Source organism: Molossus molossus, unplaced genomic scaffold (assembly GCF_014108415.1).
Source record: "Molossus molossus isolate mMolMol1 unplaced genomic scaffold, mMolMol1.p scaffold_m16_p_22, whole genome shotgun sequence".
NCBI lineage: Eukaryota > Metazoa > Chordata > Mammalia > Chiroptera > Molossidae > Molossus > Molossus molossus.
The window spans coordinates 17,901,311-17,920,413 of NW_023425358.1; the positions used below are offsets into that span (position 1 = coordinate 17,901,311).

At 40.8% G+C, this 19,103-nt stretch overlaps 1 protein-coding gene across 1 annotated transcript in view; it reads right to left on the reverse strand.

The window, feature by feature from the left end:
- The window catches only part of LOC118639977 (sodium/glucose cotransporter 1-like), a 60,560-nt gene extending 41,980 nt beyond the window's left edge, over nucleotides 1-18,580 (reverse strand). The window contains exons 1-4 of the mRNA XM_036276707.1: nucleotides 18,458-18,580; nucleotides 8,658-8,729; nucleotides 3,736-3,840; nucleotides 2,107-2,166 (exon numbers count right to left, since the gene is read on the reverse strand). Coding sequence (XP_036132600.1) covers nucleotides 2,107-2,166; nucleotides 3,736-3,840; nucleotides 8,658-8,729; nucleotides 18,458-18,580 — 360 coding nt within the window. The remainder of the gene's footprint in view (nucleotides 1-2,106; nucleotides 2,167-3,735; nucleotides 3,841-8,657; nucleotides 8,730-18,457) is intronic.
- Nucleotides 18,581-19,103: the final 523 nt, after the last annotated feature.

The window sequence follows — 19,103 nt, forward strand, 5'->3', positions numbered from 1 at the left end:
ATTTTCTATAGTGCTATGCTTTCATTACCTCCTTTTTGTCTTTTGTGTATCTACTAGAGGCTTTTGCTATTGTGATTACCATGAGGCTTACTTAACATCTCTTGCCCTGGACAGTTTTGCTCAGCGGTTAGAGCATCAGCCCATGGACCAAAGAGTTGCGGGTTCGATTCTGGTCAAGGGCACGTACCTCGGTTGCAGTTCGGTCCCCAGCACTGGTTGGGGTCGCAGGGGAGGCAACTGGCCGATATGTCGACATATTGATGTTTCTCTCTCTCTTCCCCCTCCTTTCTTCCTTCCCTTCCTCCCTCTCACTCTATCTGAAGATAATTAGAAAAAATATACTTGGGTGAGGATTTAAAAAAAAATTTTTTTAATTTCATAGATATAATAGTCTTTTTAAGTTGTTAACTTTGATTGATACAAAACTACTCTCACTTCATTCAACATTTTGCTTTTGATATCATAATTTACCTTTTTTATATTATGTATACATTATGTAGATATAGTTATTTTAATAGTTTATCATTTAACCTTTATACTAGAGTTAAGTGATTAACATACCACCATGCTATAGTATTTGAGTACTCTGAATTTGACTATATACTTACTTATACCAGTGTGTTGTATGTTTTCATATTACTAATTAGTGTACTTTCATTTAAGCTTGAAGAATTCCTCTTGTGGTGTCATGTTTCCTTGATTTTTCACTTTCCTCAAAATCTTGCATTGCTGTCTTTGCATCTGAGGAAACAATCACCTTCCCCAGTCTTTACTGAGTGGCTTTTGGAGAGAAATATTTCCCGTTAGCCCTGCTGGAGATTCTGAGGCTTTCTGAGACCTTCTCTATGGACAAACCTGCTCTGCACGTCTTGATCCCTCATACGCGGGAATTCCAAAAATGGTGTCTTCTCTTGGTCCTGCAAAGCAGGCTGAGCGCTGCCAGCCTCTCGTTTGCTTGCTTTCCCTCGCAAGGTGCCGAGTGCTTGTGTTTGTGTGCTTTCTTCCAGTCCCGGAGTCAGGCCGCTTTCTGTACGTTCTCACTAGCTTCACGCACAGGCTCCCCCTTGCCACTGTCAGGGGGACTCAATGGGACCTGGCCACAGGGTGGAAGTACATGTAGGTGAGATGTGAGAATGTTGGGGTCACCAGCAGGTCACTGGCAGGCTTCCTGACGGTCTACAGAGCGATTAGTAGAATCCATGTTCCTTTGATGCCATCTGAGATCCCTGGCTGCGATGATATCAGCCACTTCCTGACCCCTAGTCATGCAGCACACCTCAGTGCGTGAGATGAAAAAGCAGCTGGAGCAGCCAGGCACTTACATGCTCCCACTTTCCCCGAGGGAACAACGTCTCAGGCTGAGAATTTCTCTCTTAGCACTAAGCTGTGCCACCTTGGGGGAGGGGTGACAAGGGTAAAGTGAAACTGCTCCTCTTACCCTCTTTAATGTGTCCAAAGTTGTTTTTTTTGCTCCAGCAGTATGCTGCAAATTCTCCACTGGACTCATGTACTTCGATAAAGGCACTCGTGTCTCTGGATGACCATTTAAATTGGTATTCTTTGGGGGAAGATGGTAGAAAGCTCTTATTTTGCCATGTTGATGAGATCAACATGTCCCTGTGGATGTACAGCCTAGATGGTCTCTTTGTTCTCCTCTCTCAGGCAGGCATATCTTTGTCCCCTTAGAATTAGCACATCAGTTCCTAAGAAATCCTGTTTGGATTTTGTTTGGAATTGCATGCCATGCGCAGACCAATCTGGGGAGAACCAACATTTTTAGGATGTTGTATTCTAATCATTAACATAATTTTTCTCTTCATTTATTTGGGTCTTATTTTTTAATAAAGTTTTAAAATGTTTTCTATAAAATCCTTAAGAGGTAACTCTGAGTAAGGTCCAGAGTGGAATAGCAGGCCGTTACTGGTGCTGGTTTACTCAAGGGCAGAATGATGCTATTGAAGGCATTTCTCAGGATTTAGGGAAGTCAGAACAGGGATCAAAAGGCTGAGAAGGTGAACTTATCTTCCAGGATGTTTTTATGTACAAATGCAATATTTGTAAGAAAAAATATTGTAGAAAATAGAGTAACTGATAATGGACACTCACCTCAGCCTTAATGAAAATAGGAGAAAATATCCAACCAAGAACACAGAGCAGAAATGGAGCCTGAAACCAAAAAGAAAAACATCAGGGTCCCATATGGGTCAAGCTCTTAAGTGAGATGCAAGCTCACTTACTATCTGTTTGGAGCCTTACTAAGGTATTACCGCCGGGGACCTGACAAACAACAGCCCAAGCGTACACTTCCCAGGCCAACGGACTTAACTTATAGGCACTTGATCTTTGCCTATAAAAGGGAGCATTCTTAATTGTGGGGGGCTCACTGAGCCAATTTTCAAGGTATTTATTATTATTCATTGCTTGCCTACTTCCAGATAGAAATGAAGGTGACTTATAATTAAATATAAAAGTCAGTTAAAAAAGAAAAATAAAAAAGCCCTGGCTGATTTGGCTCAGCGGTTGGAGCATTGGCCTGAGGATCAGAGAGTCCCAGGCTGGGTTCCGCTAGGGGCACGTACCAAAAAAAAAAAAGGTTAAAAAAGAAAAGAAAGAAAGCAAGCAAAATAAGAAACCATTCAGAGAAATGGGAGCGAAACTAAACCAAAATTTCACACAAGTTATTGAAATTAAGTAAAAAACTGGGTGTGGTTTTCATTACGAAGAGGAGGTAAAGTAAACTGAATATAGGAAGGAGATGCTAGTAAATTTTGAGAGGAAATGCTTGTAAAGTGCAGGGTTTATTTCTAGGATGGAATTGACTCTGCTAGAAGTAGTCTTCAATTTTGTTCTCTATGTGAAGAAAGATGAGACTCAAAAAGTAGGGAGCCTTCTGATTTATCAAAAGAAAGGTCAGATGATTTATATAAAGATAGTTAATTAACACAGACTTATAAGTTCACCTATAGTTGAACAATTCTATGTCCTACAATAAATATATACAACAGATAAAATAAATAATCCAGTTTATAAGTTTTATAGTTAAAACCTGATATTCTTAGTAGATCAATTAGAAATTTTATAGTAACTAGTTGAATATCTCAATGAATTCAGTTGAGCCCATTCTCAATATATACTGAAAATATATACATACAAATATATGTACACATACATATATACATAGAGACAAATGCTAATATAATCTTTTCTCTCTATGACCAGTCTTCTAAAACAGTTCTTTGTTTACTGTATTCCTATGGCCTCTGGAATATAAATATTCTCTGTCTCTTCATTAATTTACCAAGAAGAAAAAATTAGCACAGTTTTTTTTTTTTATCCTCACCCGAGGACATTTTTGCATTTATCTTCAGATAGAGAGGGAGGGAGAGAGAGGAAAAGAGAAAGAGAAACATCTATGTGACAGAGACACATGGAGTGGTTGCCACTCACATGACCCCAACCGGGGCTGGGAACAAACTGCAACCAAAGTATGTGCCCTTAGCGGGAACCGAACCTGGGACTCTCTGGTCTGTGGGCCGGCACTCTGTAACCGCTGAGCCAAACTGGCCAGGGCGATGCAGTTTTTTTTGGAGGAACTAAAGACCTGGTTCCCTTCTTCCATGACTTCTCGAGAAGTATTTAATATTTACGCAAGGATAGAAACAAGGTTTATGTTTATGAGTTTTATTTGGACAATAATAGAGATGCAGGTTAGTTGCTATAAAGCATATTACTTACATTCCACTCGAAGGCCCCAATAGCAATCCCTGACGCTGCTCCTGTTCCAGCCAGGTTCATGAAGTTGGCAGTGCCAGTACTTGAGGAAAAAAGAGAAGTACCTATCTGATAATCAAAAGACAATTCCATATCAACACTGTTAGTCCAAGTCCAAAAATTAATTTCACAAATGTAAACTCAAACTGAATTTTACATTTTTCTTTTTTTTTTTTAATCCTCACCTGAGGATATTTTTACATTTATCTTCAGACAGAGTGGGAGGGAGGGAGAGAGAGAGAGAAACATTGATGAGAGAGAGACATATTGATTGGCTGCCACCTGCACGACCCCAACCGGGGCTGGGGACAAACCACAACCGAGGTACATGCCCTTGGCTGGAATCCAACCCAGGACTCTTTAGTCCACAGGCAGACGCTCTAACCACTGAGCAAAACCAGCCATGGCGAATTTTACATTTTTAAAAAGGAATAATTTCCTGGGCATAATTCTCATTTGTGTGTCATCTATACAAACCCTAATCATGAATTAGAAGCCAAGTGCAGAGGGAGACATGAGAAAGGTAGAACAGCCATTCTTATGTTGCTAGCCTCCCCATGCTCCACTGACTTACATGCAACTCACCAATCAACCATATTAGCAGGAGTGTGATTCTATCAGTATTTAAAAATGATTTTGAAATATTAACAATTTAATTGATTATCTATAAGGGACTATTTAAAATACATGAAAAATAAGAATACAGGAACTCTATTAAGTCACAGAATTAAGCTAAACAATATTTATAATATAATCTCATTAAAATTTTATGTGTGTATATGACACTTGTGCACATACATGTTTATATATGCATGGGAGAGATTTGCATATATATACATACTTCTGAGGACTGGAATTATGGATGTAGAGATGGCATGGGGAGAAAAAACTATAACTTAAAAAAATTTTTTTGCAACCAACATCTGTTACTTTCAAAATAAAAAATCCCATTTAAAATCAACAAAATCCCTTCTAAACCAATAATAGCTTTTATTTTAGTTTTTTAATCCTCACCCGAGAATATTTTTCCATTGATTTTCAGAGAGAGTGGGAGGGAGGGAGGGAGGGAGGGAGGGAGAGAGAGAGAGAGAGACATCAGTGTGAGAGAGATACATGGATTGGTTGCCTCCCACCGGACCCCACACAGGGCCAGGGGTCAAATCGCAACCGAGGTTTGTGCCCTTGATCTGAATTGAATGCGTGACTCTTTGGTCCATGGACTGAGGCTCTTACCGCTCAGCCAAACTGGCCAAGGCATATTTTATTTTATTTCATTTTTTAAAATTACCTTTACTTTTGAGAATATTACTGGTGTCCCCCCCCAACTTCCCCCATTGACCCCTTCTACATTGCTCCTACCCCCCACCAGGTGCATTCATTGAACTATTTGTCTGTGTCCATTGGTTATGCATATAAGTTCTTTGGTCAACTTCCCCCTCCTGCCCCCCCGCCCAATAACAGCTTTTTAACTGAGTGCAGATAGTCACTCCATTAAAACAAAAATCCAACTATTATGCTGTTGACATGAGACACATTTAAAACTAAATTATCAAGAGAGGCTTTAAATAACAAAGCCTTTTAGTAAAAGCAAACAAATAAAAACAGCACCGACAACATTAACATAAGATAAAATAGCATATAATACAAAAAGCATTAAACAAGACAAAGAGGTTTGTTGTTATAACTATGAAAAATGAAATGCACTAATAAGACATAATTGAGAAGGTACAGGAACCAAACATTTTAGCAACAACTAATATAAAGCAAAATAATCTTAAAAGAGGCACGTAATAAGTACTCAAGTAATGGTAGTTATTTTTACTATTAGAAATGTTCACTACAGTTATTATAATACTACAAAATTATATACAGCCTAAATTGCCCAATAATATGATAAATAAAAGGTGGAATGTTCATATGATATAATACTATGCAAATGCATATAAATACAAGGTAGGGCAAAAGCAGTTTTACAGTTGTTCATATGAAAAATAATACAATAATTAATAAATAATAATACAAGAATAAATTCTGTGTTTCACATACTCACAACTGTAAACTTACTTTTGCCTTATCCTATCTAAAGTATCTGTATCTACCTATGTATGTTTAGTTAGACCCAGGAAGATATTAATACATTATTAAATTAAAGGTGGGTTAAAAAGTCACCATTCATTAATTCAGTAACTATTATAAATGTCCCTTGCCATCTATGTGCCAGGCACTGTTCTAGGAATAAATTAATTAGTAAAATAGAAAAAAATTCTTGACCTCATGAAGATAACATTCTTTTGGGAAGAAGAGAATAAACAAAATAAATTAGGGGGTTATTTTCTAGCATGGCAACAAGCAATTGGGCGGTCGGGGTAGACTGTGGGAGGAGATCTGAGGGACACCAGAAGAGGTGAGGGAGAAGCCATGAGCTATATGGGGAGAAGCCAGGAGGAAGCAGCAAAGGGGCAAAGGCAGGAGCCCTGGCTGGAACTGGTAACAGGGGTCCTGAGAGGCAAGGTAGGAGAGGTAAGGAAGTGCAGATCATCTGTGGCCTAACTCGAGGTATTCGAGCTATTCTAAACAGCTGGGCTTTCATGCCGGGTGTCAGGGGAGCCCCCAGAGGATTTTAAGCATAAAAGCGACATGGTCTGACGCAAGTTTTAACTGGCTCCCTGCTTTGTTGAGACTGGCTATAGAAGAGCTAAGGTGGGAGCCCAGAAAAGAGGCTGTTACAATGAACCCAGGGAAGAGACAATGGCAGCATGGACCTGGAGGCAGAGCTGATGAGAAGTGGGCAGATTTCAAATATGTATTTTTTCCTGATGGATTGGATGTTGAGTGTGAGAGAGAATAAAGTCTAATATGACTCCATGTTGTCAACCTATGCCCTAGAGGGATGGGGTTGCTCTTCAGGAGACAGGAAACATGGTCGGAGAAGCAGATTTGTAGAGAAAAGTCCAGAGTTCCTTTTGGACTTGTTCAGTTTGAGATACCTGACAGACCTCCCAGGTGCAGGTATCACACAGGCAGCTGGACACACAAGTCTGAAGTTCAAGGGAGACATCTGGGATGTGTTAGCATGTAATTGGTATTTAATGCCATAAGACTGGAGGAGGTTGCCACATGTGTGAGTGTAACTGGAGAGGAGAGATCAGGCGCTGGAGAACTCCAACATTAAGAAGCCAAGGAGGTCCGGCTGGTGTGGCTCAGTGGTTGAGCGTTGACACATGTACAAGGAGGTTGCGGGTTCAATTCCCAGTTGGGACACATGCCCAGGTTGTGGGCCTGATCCCTGTGGGGGGCATGCAGGAGGCGGCCAGTTGATGTTCTCTCTTATCGATGCTTCTATCTTTCTCTCCCTCTCACTTTCTCTCTCTGTAAAATAAAGGAAAAAAAAAAAAAAGAAGCCAAGGAGATGGGAGAGAAGCAGACAAGGGGCAGAACGATGGCTGGTGGAGCAGCAGGAAAGGAGCAGAGCCGCGGTGGGAAGCAGGACTGAAGAGTTCCAGAGTTTCAGCACTGCCAGGCCAGGTAAAAGGAGGACTGGGAACTGACTGTAAGAACAAGCCGTGTACAATTAAAAATTTTTTTTCTTTATTGATTTTAGATAGAGGAAGGAAGAGAGAGATAGAAACATTGATAAGAGAGAACATGAACTGGCCTCCACCTGCATGCCCCCCACTGGGGATTTGGCCCACAACCTGGGCATGTGCCCTGACTGGGAATTGAACTGGCGACCTCTTGGTGCATGGGTCGATGCTCAACCACTGAGCCACACCAGCTAGGCAAGCCATGTACAATTATAAAAGGAAGGAAAGAGGTAAGACAGGAAGGGAGGAATAGAAAAAAATAAGCCCTGTGGAGGACCCTGACAAGAGCAATGGTATCTATCAAATATCTGATTATTGAATAAAAATATAAAAGAAATTTGGAATGGGAAAATTATTCTTTCATTTTAATTTCCTTTAATAATACCACAATATATTTTGTTAAGCAATAATCCTAATAATGAAAAAAGAAGTAAAAAAATTAATAAATCATAACTTATGTATAAACAGTGGGAGGCCAAAGCATGCTAATGTTGTTTGAAAACCATTGCAAGTGCCACAGTTATACAAGATAACACCGGCAGCAGACGGCCATTTTTCTGGGTATAGAATATAGGACTTCAAGGCCTAAGAGTGACTCAGGGAAAAGACCGGGGACCTCACAGCTCAGAAAGAGATTGTGTTGCTAGAATCCTCTGCTGAAAAATAAACTAAGGTAGGAGGCCCACTGCAAAACTTCCTTTGCCATATTTAATTTCTTTCTAAATCAGGTTTACAGAAAAAAAGAAGATTCAGAAATTATTCAGAGCATTGTACCTCTGAATTACCTACTCCACCTTCAAATCCTGCTCAAACAACCCCAGCTCTGTCAGACCCTCCCAGTCTGGCGCCATGCACTACCTCTGCCCAGGAAGCCCGCGTTTACCTTTCATCCATAGCTGCCCGTGCACCTCCTATTAGACCTACTGTACTGCAATGCAGTGTAATTCATTGGATGCGTGTCTAATTCCCATTCTAGGTTGTGTGCTTCCAGAGGGCAGGGCTATTTCCTTGTACATATTAGTTTTATTGGGACATGAGAACTTCCCTAACCTGGTGAAGAAAACAGACACACAAGTAAGTGTAGGGAGTCCCAAACATGTTTCAGTAACCTAATACATGGTTACTGAACTAAAACTGGGTTAATGGAAATAGTTAGGTAACAAACTACTCAAGAGTTAAAGGAACTACCAATGACATGGCTTTCCTGATTTAAAAGCTTCAATTTATTTTGAATATAAGACATCTAAATTAAAGTAATAAACAAGTTAACATGTAGCCCCCAAAGTGCATTGCCACACTCACCAGCCACCATGCTAGATTTCGGCCAGCCAGGAAGAAGTCTTCTACAGTCCCGCGGCTGCTTGACAGTATCGCCTTAAGAAACAGAACAAACAAACAGAAAACAATGAAATACAAGAAATAAAACTGCTTCAAAGACACAAGTCTCTTATGGGGTAAATCACTTTAGCGAGATCCCAAATTCACTCCTTTCTTTTTAGGAATAGAAGCCCATACCCCCTGAGTTAGCAGAAGGCTCATGGCTGCCTAGTTGCAGACTATAGTCTCTTCCAAGCTCTGATATTGCATGGGAATGTCCATTTCTTTACACTCTTGTGAAAATAATATTGCTTTATTTTTTTCCCAACTAGTTAACTAGTGCCAAAGTTATGGCAGTATCGGAGATAAGTGGTTTAGTGAATGTATGGACCAAGCAGGAATGGCAAATCTGAACATGTGCCTGGCTTCTTCCAGGGGAGCAGTCATGCCACCATCACTATGGTGTCCTCTCTACTCAAGGTCCCCAGCTCTGATTCTCAGACCCTGGTGCAGTCAAAAGACAACACTGGGTGGGGATTTCCTGGATTGCTGAGGACTAGCACGACCTACGGATGACAGCTGACTGGCAGAAATGTATTTCTGTGGGAAGAATGAATTTATTATCATCATCTGAGGTACCTGCATTAAAATGGGGTCCCTCACAACATAAAGCCTTAAACCAAAGAAACAACTCTATATCAGACACATTAAGTCAGTCTCATTTCTACCATTTACTAAATATGTATCAAGGACCTACTATGTGCAGAACTGACCGAAATTCCTAAGGAAGGTATCAGTGGTATGTAGGTGGAGTACATTAAAACTTTTCAAAGGAATTTACAAAATGTTATAAGATGAATAAAATCATCTCCTCTTTCCATTAAAGGAAGAGCCAGACAAAGAAGAGGAGATCCTGGGAAGAAGGTGGCTTAAGCACATGTCTCTGCCTCTTCTCTTCCCTGCTCTTTCTGGAATAATACAAACACGGCAGCCCGGTTAGTGGGGTGGAAGATGCATCCAACGCCTTCTCAAATCTCTAGGCAGAGACTGATAAAAAAAGAAAACAAACAATCAAATGTATAAGTTATTCCCCTTTAGAGTTCTGGTCAAGATGGCAGAGAAGGTAAACGCTGTGCTCACCTCTTCCCATGACCACATCAAAATTACAACTAAATTATAGAACATTCGACCTGGAGAACCATCTGAAGCCTAGCTGAACAGAAGTCCTAGAACTAAGGATATTAAGAAAAAGCCACGCTGAAACTGATGGAAGGGACAGAAATGTGAAACAGGCTGGCCCCACACCCATCTGTGGCAGTTGAGAATTGAGGGATATATCTCAGCTGCGGAGGTAACTCCCGAGGAGCTAGGAGTCCCTGCCCCAGATGGGGCTCCTCAGCCCAGAGCACCAGTGCCAGAACATCTGGCTGTGGAAATCAGCAAGGGTTCTGTTTATCCGGGTGAGATAAAAGGCTGTTGGAAGCCCAGGGTCCTTGTAAAGGGCCAGACACGGACTCGCTTACTTGCAGGCACTCACCCTGGGCTCTGGCAAAGGAACAGTGGCTTGGGGGCACCAGAAACAAACAGGGAGAAACTGAGTTGTGTGGCTTTAGGGCAAGGGCTGGAGGGACAGCTGCCACTGTCCCTGTGTTGAGCCCTCTCCTCTTATGGCCAAATCTGAATCTGCATTAACAGGTGAAAACCACACGCCCCACCCTGGTGACTCTGAGAACCTGCCTCACCAAACTCGGGTACTGTCTAAGGATATATCAGTGGCTGAGCCTTATGAGCAGCTGGTAGGCAGTGGCTATAGACCTCAGGATGCCCTATGTCTTTGCCGAGAGGCCCCAGACCTGGTACTGGTGGCACCCAGCCTATGTTCACAGCATGACCTCTCCCATGTGCTTCCAGGACCAGCACAGGTAGTACCAACCACTGACTGCTTTGTAGGTTCTAACAGGTAGTGCCAGGCTGGTCACAGGCAGCAGCTGACCTTCATCTGCACTGGGGCCCCTCCCGAGGGGGGCCCAGAACCAGCACACCTTGTGGCCACCGCAGACCACAACAAAGCACCACCCAATTAGCTCTATAAGTGGCACATCCAAAGGATGGTCTTGGCAGGCCCAAGAGCTCATTGGGGTGAATTCTGCTCTGTGGGGTTGGTCAGCCCCCCAAATAGCAGTTCATACATTGTGTTTGTGGTCAATACTCACAGCCAGTCAGCCTGAGGGTCAACTCAACCCACTGATGTGCCAACAGCAATCAAGGTTAAGCCTCAACAGGAGGGCACACACAACCTACACAAGGAACACTCCTGGAATGCCTGGCTCAGGTGATCAGGGAGACTGCACCACTGGGCCCTACAGGACACCTATTACATACATTAAGCCCACCCTGTCAAGACTGGGAGACATAGCAGATCTACCTAATACATAAAGCCAAACAGAGAGAGGTAGGCCAGACAGAGAGAGGTAGCCAAAATGAGAAGACAAAGAAACATGTTCTAAATGAAAGAACAGGAGAAAATGCGAGAAGGAGAACTAAGCGAAATGAAGGCAAGTCATCTACCAGATAGAGTTCAAAATATAGGTTATAAGGATGCTCAAGGAACTTACTGAGAACTTTGACAAAGAGATAGTGAGCTTAAAAAAGGAGACAGAAATCATAAAAAGAACCAGTCAGAAATGAAGAAAACAATAACTGAAATGAAGAATACAGTAGAATGAATAAACAGCAGATTAGAAGAAGCAGTGGATTGAATCAGTGATTTGGAAGACAACGCAGCAGAAAAATAGTCAATTGGAACAACCAAAAAAAAAAAAAAAAAATGAGGATAGTTTAAAGGATCTCTGGGACAACATCAAGCATAACAACATTTGTATCATACAGCTACCAAAAGGAGAGGAGAATGAGCAAGGGATTGAGAACCTAAATGGCAGAAAATGTCCCTAACCTGGTAACCTGGTGAAGGAAATTGATATACAAATTCAGGAAGCACAGAGTCCCAAACAAGATGAACCCTAACAGGCCCACACCAAGACACATCATAATTAAAATGGCAAAGGTTAAAGACAGAGAGAGAATGTTAAAAGCAGCAAGAGAAAGGCAGTTAATTAACTACAAGGGAGCTCCAATAAGACTGTCAGCTGATTTTTTCAACAGAAACTTTGCAGGCCAGAAGAGACTGGCACAAAATATTCAAAATGATGAAAAGCAAGGACCTACAATCAAAACTACTTTACCCAGATAGGCTATCATTTAGAATTAAAGGAGAGATAAAGAGCTTCCCAGATAAGAAAAAGTGAAAGTAGTTCATTCCCACCAAAACAATATTATAAGAAAAGATAAAGGGACTTCTTTAAGAAGATGAAAGAAAAAAATAACAAAAATATAAATAAAATGGCAATAACTACCTATCAATAATCACTTTTACTGTAAATGGATTTAAATGCTCCAATCAAAAGACACATAGTAGCTGAATGGAAGAAAACAAGATGTGTACATATGCCATCTACAAGAGATCCATTTCAGATTTATAGACACACACCGACTCAAAGTAAAGGGATGGATAAAGTTATTTCATGCAAATGGAAACAAACAAAAAGCTGGGGTAGTGATACATATATCAGACATAATAGTCTTTAAAACAAAGGCTATAATAAGAGATAAAGAAGGATATTTCATAATGATAAATGAATCAATCCAACAAGAGTATATAATCTTTATATACATTTATGCACCCAACATAGGAGCACCTAAGTACATAAAACAAATAGTGATGAACATAAAGGGAGAGACTGGCAGTAATACAGTCATAGTAGGAGGTTTAATACCCCATTGTCATTAATAGATAGACCTACCAGAAGAAAATCAACAAGGAAACAGTGGCCTTACATGATAGACCAGATGGATTTGATTGATATTTTTAGAGAATTTGACCCCAGCAAAATATACATTATTTTCAATTGCACATAAAACATTTTCCAGCACATACCACTTTAAGCCACAAAACAAATCTTAATAAATTAAAAAAGATTAAAATCATATGAAGCACATTCTCCAACTACAATTGTATAAAACTAGAAATCAATTACAAGAAAAAAACAAACAAAAAACCTTTGAGATGACATGGAGGGACCTGGAGAATATTATCCTAAGTGAAACAAGCCAATCAGAAAAAGACAAATATCACATGATCTCACTTATTTGTGGAATATAATGAACAAAACAAACTGATGAACAAAATAGACCCAGAGACATAGAAGTAGGGTACAGACTGACAAACCTCAGAAGAGGGAGTGGGGGGTTGGGGGAGATAAACCATAGACCTTATATGCATGTATGCATAATCAATGGACATAGACAACAATGCTGGGGATGGGGCGGGGGTTGGAGGTGGGGAGTCAGGAGGAGGGTATCAATGGGGATGAAAGGAGAAACATCTGTAACAAAAATAAATTAATAAATTTTTTTTTTAAAAAGAAAGGAAATGCAGAGAATTTTATAACCCTCCTTTTATTTGGTAAAACAATGAGGAGGAAATCCATACATATTTACCTAGTTAAGAGAGCAGTGAGAAGGTGTGCAAGGATGGTTGTTAATTTTCTCAGAGTAGGGAAAGGGGTTTATTGGGGAGAAGGGAAGAGAGAGGAGGTTAAGTGAGATGGAGACAGAAGCAGGGTAGAGGAAGTAAGCAATAATGTATTCAATACTTCGTGATATACCGAGCACCTGTACAGAGTGGGCTGATGCTTTGCAAATAAAACTTTAAATTTCTGAAAACTAAAAACAAACAAACAAACCAAAAAACCCTGAAAAACACACGAACACATGGAGGCTAAATAACATGCTACTAAACAATAAATGGGTTAACAATGAGATCAAGGAAAAAATCAAAAGATACTTTGAGACAAATAAAAATGGGAATATAACAACCCAAAATTTATGGGACACAGTGAAAGTATCCTAAGAGGGAAATTCATAGCATTACAGGTCTACTTCAAGAAACAAGAAAAATCTCAAATAAATAATCTAACCTGTCCGGCCAGTATGGCTTAGTGGTTGAGCATTGACCCATGCACCAAGAGGTCACCAGTTTGATTCCCGGTCAGGACACATGCCCAGGTTATGGGACCAATCACCAGTGGGGGGCATGCAGGAGGAGGCCAATCAATGTTCTCTCTCATTGATGTTTCTATCTCTCTCTCCCTCTCACTTCCTCTCTCTCTAAAATCAATAAAGAAAAAAAAATCTAATCTTACAACTAACTAAAGGAACTAGAAAAAGAATAACAAAGCCCAAAGTGAGTAGAAGAAAGAAAATAATAAAGATAAGAGTGGAAATAAATGAAATAGACACTAAGAAAACAATACAAAAGATCAATAAAACCAAGAGTTGGTTCTTGGAAAAGATAAATAAAATTGTTAAACCTTTACCTAGTCTCATCATGAAAAAAGAGGACCCAAATTAATAAAATCAGAAATGAAAGAGGAGAAGTAACAACTGATACCACAGAAATACAAAGGATTATAAGAATGTACCACAAACAATTATATGCCAATAAACTGGACAATCTGGAAGAAATGGAGGAATTCCTAAAAACATAAACTCTTCCAAGACTGAAGCAAGAAGAGACAGAAAACCTGAACAGACTGATTACTATTAATGAAATAGAATTAGTAATTAAAAAAAACAACAAAAAAAAACAACTCCTAACAAAAACAGTCCTGGACTGGATGGTTTTATAGCTGAAATATTTTACCAAACATTCAAAGAAGAATTAACACCTATCCTACTCAAACTATTCCAAAAAATTTAAGAGGAGGGAAGCCTCCCAAGCTCACTTTATGAAGCTAGCATTACCTTGATTCCAAAACAGGACAAAGATATTACAAAAAAAAAAAAAAAAAAAAAATTATAGACCAATATCCTGCTGAACATAGATGCAAAAATCTTTAACAAAATATTAGCAAACTGATTCAGAAAAAGATTATACATAATGATCAAATGGGATTTATTCCTGGGATGCAAGGTTGATTCAATATTTGCAAATCAATTAACATGATATACCACACAAACAAAATAAAGGATAAAAAAATCATGTGATAATATAAACAGACACAGAAAAAACATTTCACAAAACCCAGCACCCGTTTATGATAAAAACTCTCAGCAAAGTGGGAACAGAGGAAACATACCTCAGCATAATAAAGTCCATATAGACAAACACACAGCTAAATCATATTCAACAGAGAGAAGCTAATAGTGTTTTCCTTAAGACCAGGAGCAAGACAAGTATGTCCATTCACACCACTTTTATTCAACATGGTATTGCAAGTCCTAGCCACAGCAATCAGACAAGAAAAAGAAATAAAATACACCCAAAATGGAAAGGATGAAGTAAAACTCATTATCTGTAGATGACATAATACTTTATATAGAGAACCCTACAGATTGCACCAAAAACCTATTGAACTGATAAATGAATTCAGTAAAGTAGCAAGATACAAAATTAATATTCATTAATAACATTTTTATACATCAATAACAAACTATTACAAAGGGAAATGAAGAAAACATCCCATTTAAATTGCATCAAAAAAGAAAATATCTAGAAATAAATGTAACTAAGGAGGTAAAAGACCTCTACTCAGGAAATGAAAAGCATTTGAAGAAGATAATATAAATGGAAGAATTTACCATGCTCATGGATAGCAAGAATTAACATTAAAATGTCCACACTACCCAAAGCAATCTATAGATTTAATGTAATTGCTGTAAAAATACCAATGATATATATATATTTTTTATCCTCACCTGAGGACATTCCTGCATTTGTCTTCAGATAGAGCGAGGAGGGAGAGAGGGAGGAAGCGAGAGAGAGAAACATCGATGTAGTAGAGACACATCAAGTGGCTGCCAACCACACGACCCCAACTGGGACCGGGGACAAACTGCAACCGAGGTACGTGCCCTTAGTGGGAACCAAACCTGGGACTCTCTGGTCAGTGGGCTGATGCTCTACCTGCTGAGCCAAACCACCCAGGGCACCAATGGCATTTTTTACAGAACTGGAATAAATAATTCTAAAATATATATGGAACCCAAAAGATCCCAAATTGGCACAGCAATCTTGAGAAAGAACAAAGTTGGAAGTATCACACTACCTGATGTAAAACTAAACTACCTTAAGACCCTGCTATTCTACTTCTTGGTATTATCTGAAGAAATCCAAAACACTAATTAAAAAGATATATGCATCCCTATGTTTATTGGAACACTAATTACAATAGCCAAGATACAGACGTAACTTAAGTGTATACTGATAGGCCGTTAGAGAAAGATGTGGTACATATATACAGTGGAATGTTACTCAGCCATGAAAAAGAATAGAATCTTACCATCTGCAACAAGGATGGACCTAGAGGGTATTATGCTAAGTGATATAAGTCAGACAAATACCATATTATTTACATGTGGAATTTAAAGAACAAAGTAAACAAACAAAACAGAAACAGGCTCACATATGGAGAAAAAACTGATGGTTGCCAGGTGGGAGGGGGTTGGAGGGCTGGGTGAAGAAGGTGAAGGGGTTAAGAAGTGCAACTTGGTAGTACAAATTGTAATAATTATGTAAGGTGGGTCCAGACTTATCAAAGGCATCACTTCGTGAATTAGATAAATGTCTAACCACTACGGTGGTACACCTGAAACTAATATAAAATGATACTGAATGTCAACTGTAATTGAAAAAGAAAAAACAAGTTTTTTACCCTTTAACATCATGTAAGAGCCAAGGTACCAGCAGCCAAGTCATCTACAACAAAGACTGATTTCTCAGTTTCCTGTGGGTACTCAGCCGACAGAAGCTGATGAATGCTTTCAGAAAGAGTCCCTTATGTGCCGATGTGGGCAATTCTGTTCACTGACAAAAGGGTGGTTGGTTTAATTACTGGAAGTAAATAAAGTTAGACTTCTCTCCATCACTTCAAGTATAAAAATAAATCCCAGATGTTTTAGAGATTTAAATATAAAAAAACTATAAAATATTAACCCTGGAGGGTTTAGCTCAGCGGTTAGAGCATCGGCCCATGGACTGAAAAGTCTTGGGTTTGATTCTGGTTAAGAGCATGTACCTCGGTTGTGGTTCTGTCCCCCGCCCTGGTCAGGGTTGTGTGGGAGGCAACAAGTTGATGTGTCTCTTTTGCAACAATGTGTTTCTCACCCTCTCTCTTTCCCTCCCACTTTGTCTGAAAATAAATGAAAAAATATCCTTAGGTGAGGATTTGGAAAACAACAACAAAAAACAATATAGGATTTATAAAAAGAACCAAAGGAAAGATAATAATATAAGGAAGAAAAAAGATCAAAGCATTCTGGATAACCATGCATATTTTATGGCTCCAATAAGAACAGAAAGAACAGAAGGTTTCCTTTGGAAGTGACCAGATGGCTTACTAGTACTCTGACCTTGGCCAGACCTAGGTGAGAGATGGACCAAGAAGAAACCTGGGGCTTCTTAATTCAGTAACAGAACCTGGGGAGAAGTTCCCCAAACAAGTACTGCTCAGAGACCCTGCCTAGGCCACCTAGAAGGATGTTTCTCATAACTGAAGCTAGTTTTAAAAAATTGTTTAAATGATCCGTAGAAACACCTCATATCTTTTTTGCATTTGGAATAAAGAGCCTGTATTTTCTCTTCTGGTACAAAATTATCTTACTAGGATGGAAACCATGTCTCCATTACTCTATCTTCCCACTAGCAGCATGATGACTCATTCTAATCCCTCAAAAGAGTGTCTAATGATGGTACTTTGAAGCACCGGATTCTGCACAGCAAGGTCCTGCTTGTGACCTGTTGAAGTGCCCAAGTTAAAGGTCACTTGTGCATGAAAGCTTCAGCTGGGTAGGGACCATCCCGAGTGACAGCTCTCCCACTAGTTAGTGAATGGTGGCATTGTGACCAGATGCTTTTGCTTGGTGAAGCAGGATAGGCAGAGGCCTCATGGTTAACGGCATATCGGTGGGACCACACCATGACATCAGCTCCAGCTTTCACACCAATCTGACCTTTCACGGAAACAAGGGCCAGCTCCCCCTTGGTCTGGCCCCGGGTAGCATGTTTAAGGACACCTTTTTGAATGCTTACATGCTAAGCTTTAGTGAGTAAATACATCAAAAGAGACACGGTTTCTACCTTATTAAGATAACTTGGTACTAGAAGAGAAAAGAATGGGTAGGATTCCTAAGTTAGATATGTGTGTGACCTTTAAGGTTTTGCGAGCAAGGCAAAAATGGTTATGCTCCGGAGTCAGATCAGGCAGCTTTAGGTTCGAATCCGAACTCCGTATTTCCTGGTCGTTACTTCCCCTCTTTGAACCCGTTTCCTCACCTGTGAAATGGGAGGAAATAGTGTGTTGTTCACATTCCAGTTGTGAAGATGTGACACTGACGACCTACTCACCAGTGGCTGTCATCACCCCCATCACCATGGTGCTCACGACTTTTTACTAAATACTGCTTAGGTTCCAGGCAGCCTACCAGAGGAATCTGGCCCGTGCGTGTGCTTGGGGTGGGGAGGGGAGGCGGGTGTGGCCAAGTACAGCTGCGCTGCTGAGGACTCGGGCTTACTCTTGGCTGGAGGGCGGAGGGTGACTCGGCGCACAGGCGGGGATGCTCCTGGTGCAGGTGGGGCGGGAGGTGAGCGGGGACCAGGTGACTGGCAGGGAGGGGTCAAACCCAGCCTGGTGTCCAGGCCCGGCCCTGCCCGCTGGGCCCCCACGTACCCACAGCCCGATGCTCAGGACCAACAGGAAGTAAAAAACCATCACCACGATGTCCACTGGATTGTTGACGGCGAACTCCACAGCGCTCCAGTTATTGGAGATGCTGTACCGCGAGTAGTCCATGCCGTGCTTCTGGGCCAGGGCTGGCTGTTCGCGGGCAGCAACGGCTCTGACTTCGGCTCCGCGGCCGCGGGGCAGCCTGGGATCGGCCGCGGGGCAGCCTGGGAGCTCCGGCGGCTCAGGGCCTGCGTGGCCCAGGCCTGGCCCAACAGCGAATAGCTCCTGCTTAGGGGTTGCTCCGTGCAGCGAGAAGACGAAAGCACTTCACGGCCAGTCCAGGCACAGCACCCTCCCTGTTGGTCACAGTGGCTTTATCCTGGGCTCCCAGCGGGCCAGGCCGGGGCTAGCGGGAGGATCAGTAACTGTTTCCAGGCATTAGGGGACCTTGGGACCTTGGGACCAAAGGAGAAAACAGGAATGCTGCTCCTGTCTTTATTGCCAAGTTTGATATTTTGTTCATTGTGGGTTTTTGGTATTAATTTAGTTTATGAAAATATTACATTAAAATCTTGTCTGTCTTGAGTCTCGAGTTTTTCGGTGCCTCCTTGAATTTTGCCCCAAGGACAGTGCCTCACTCTCCTACCCC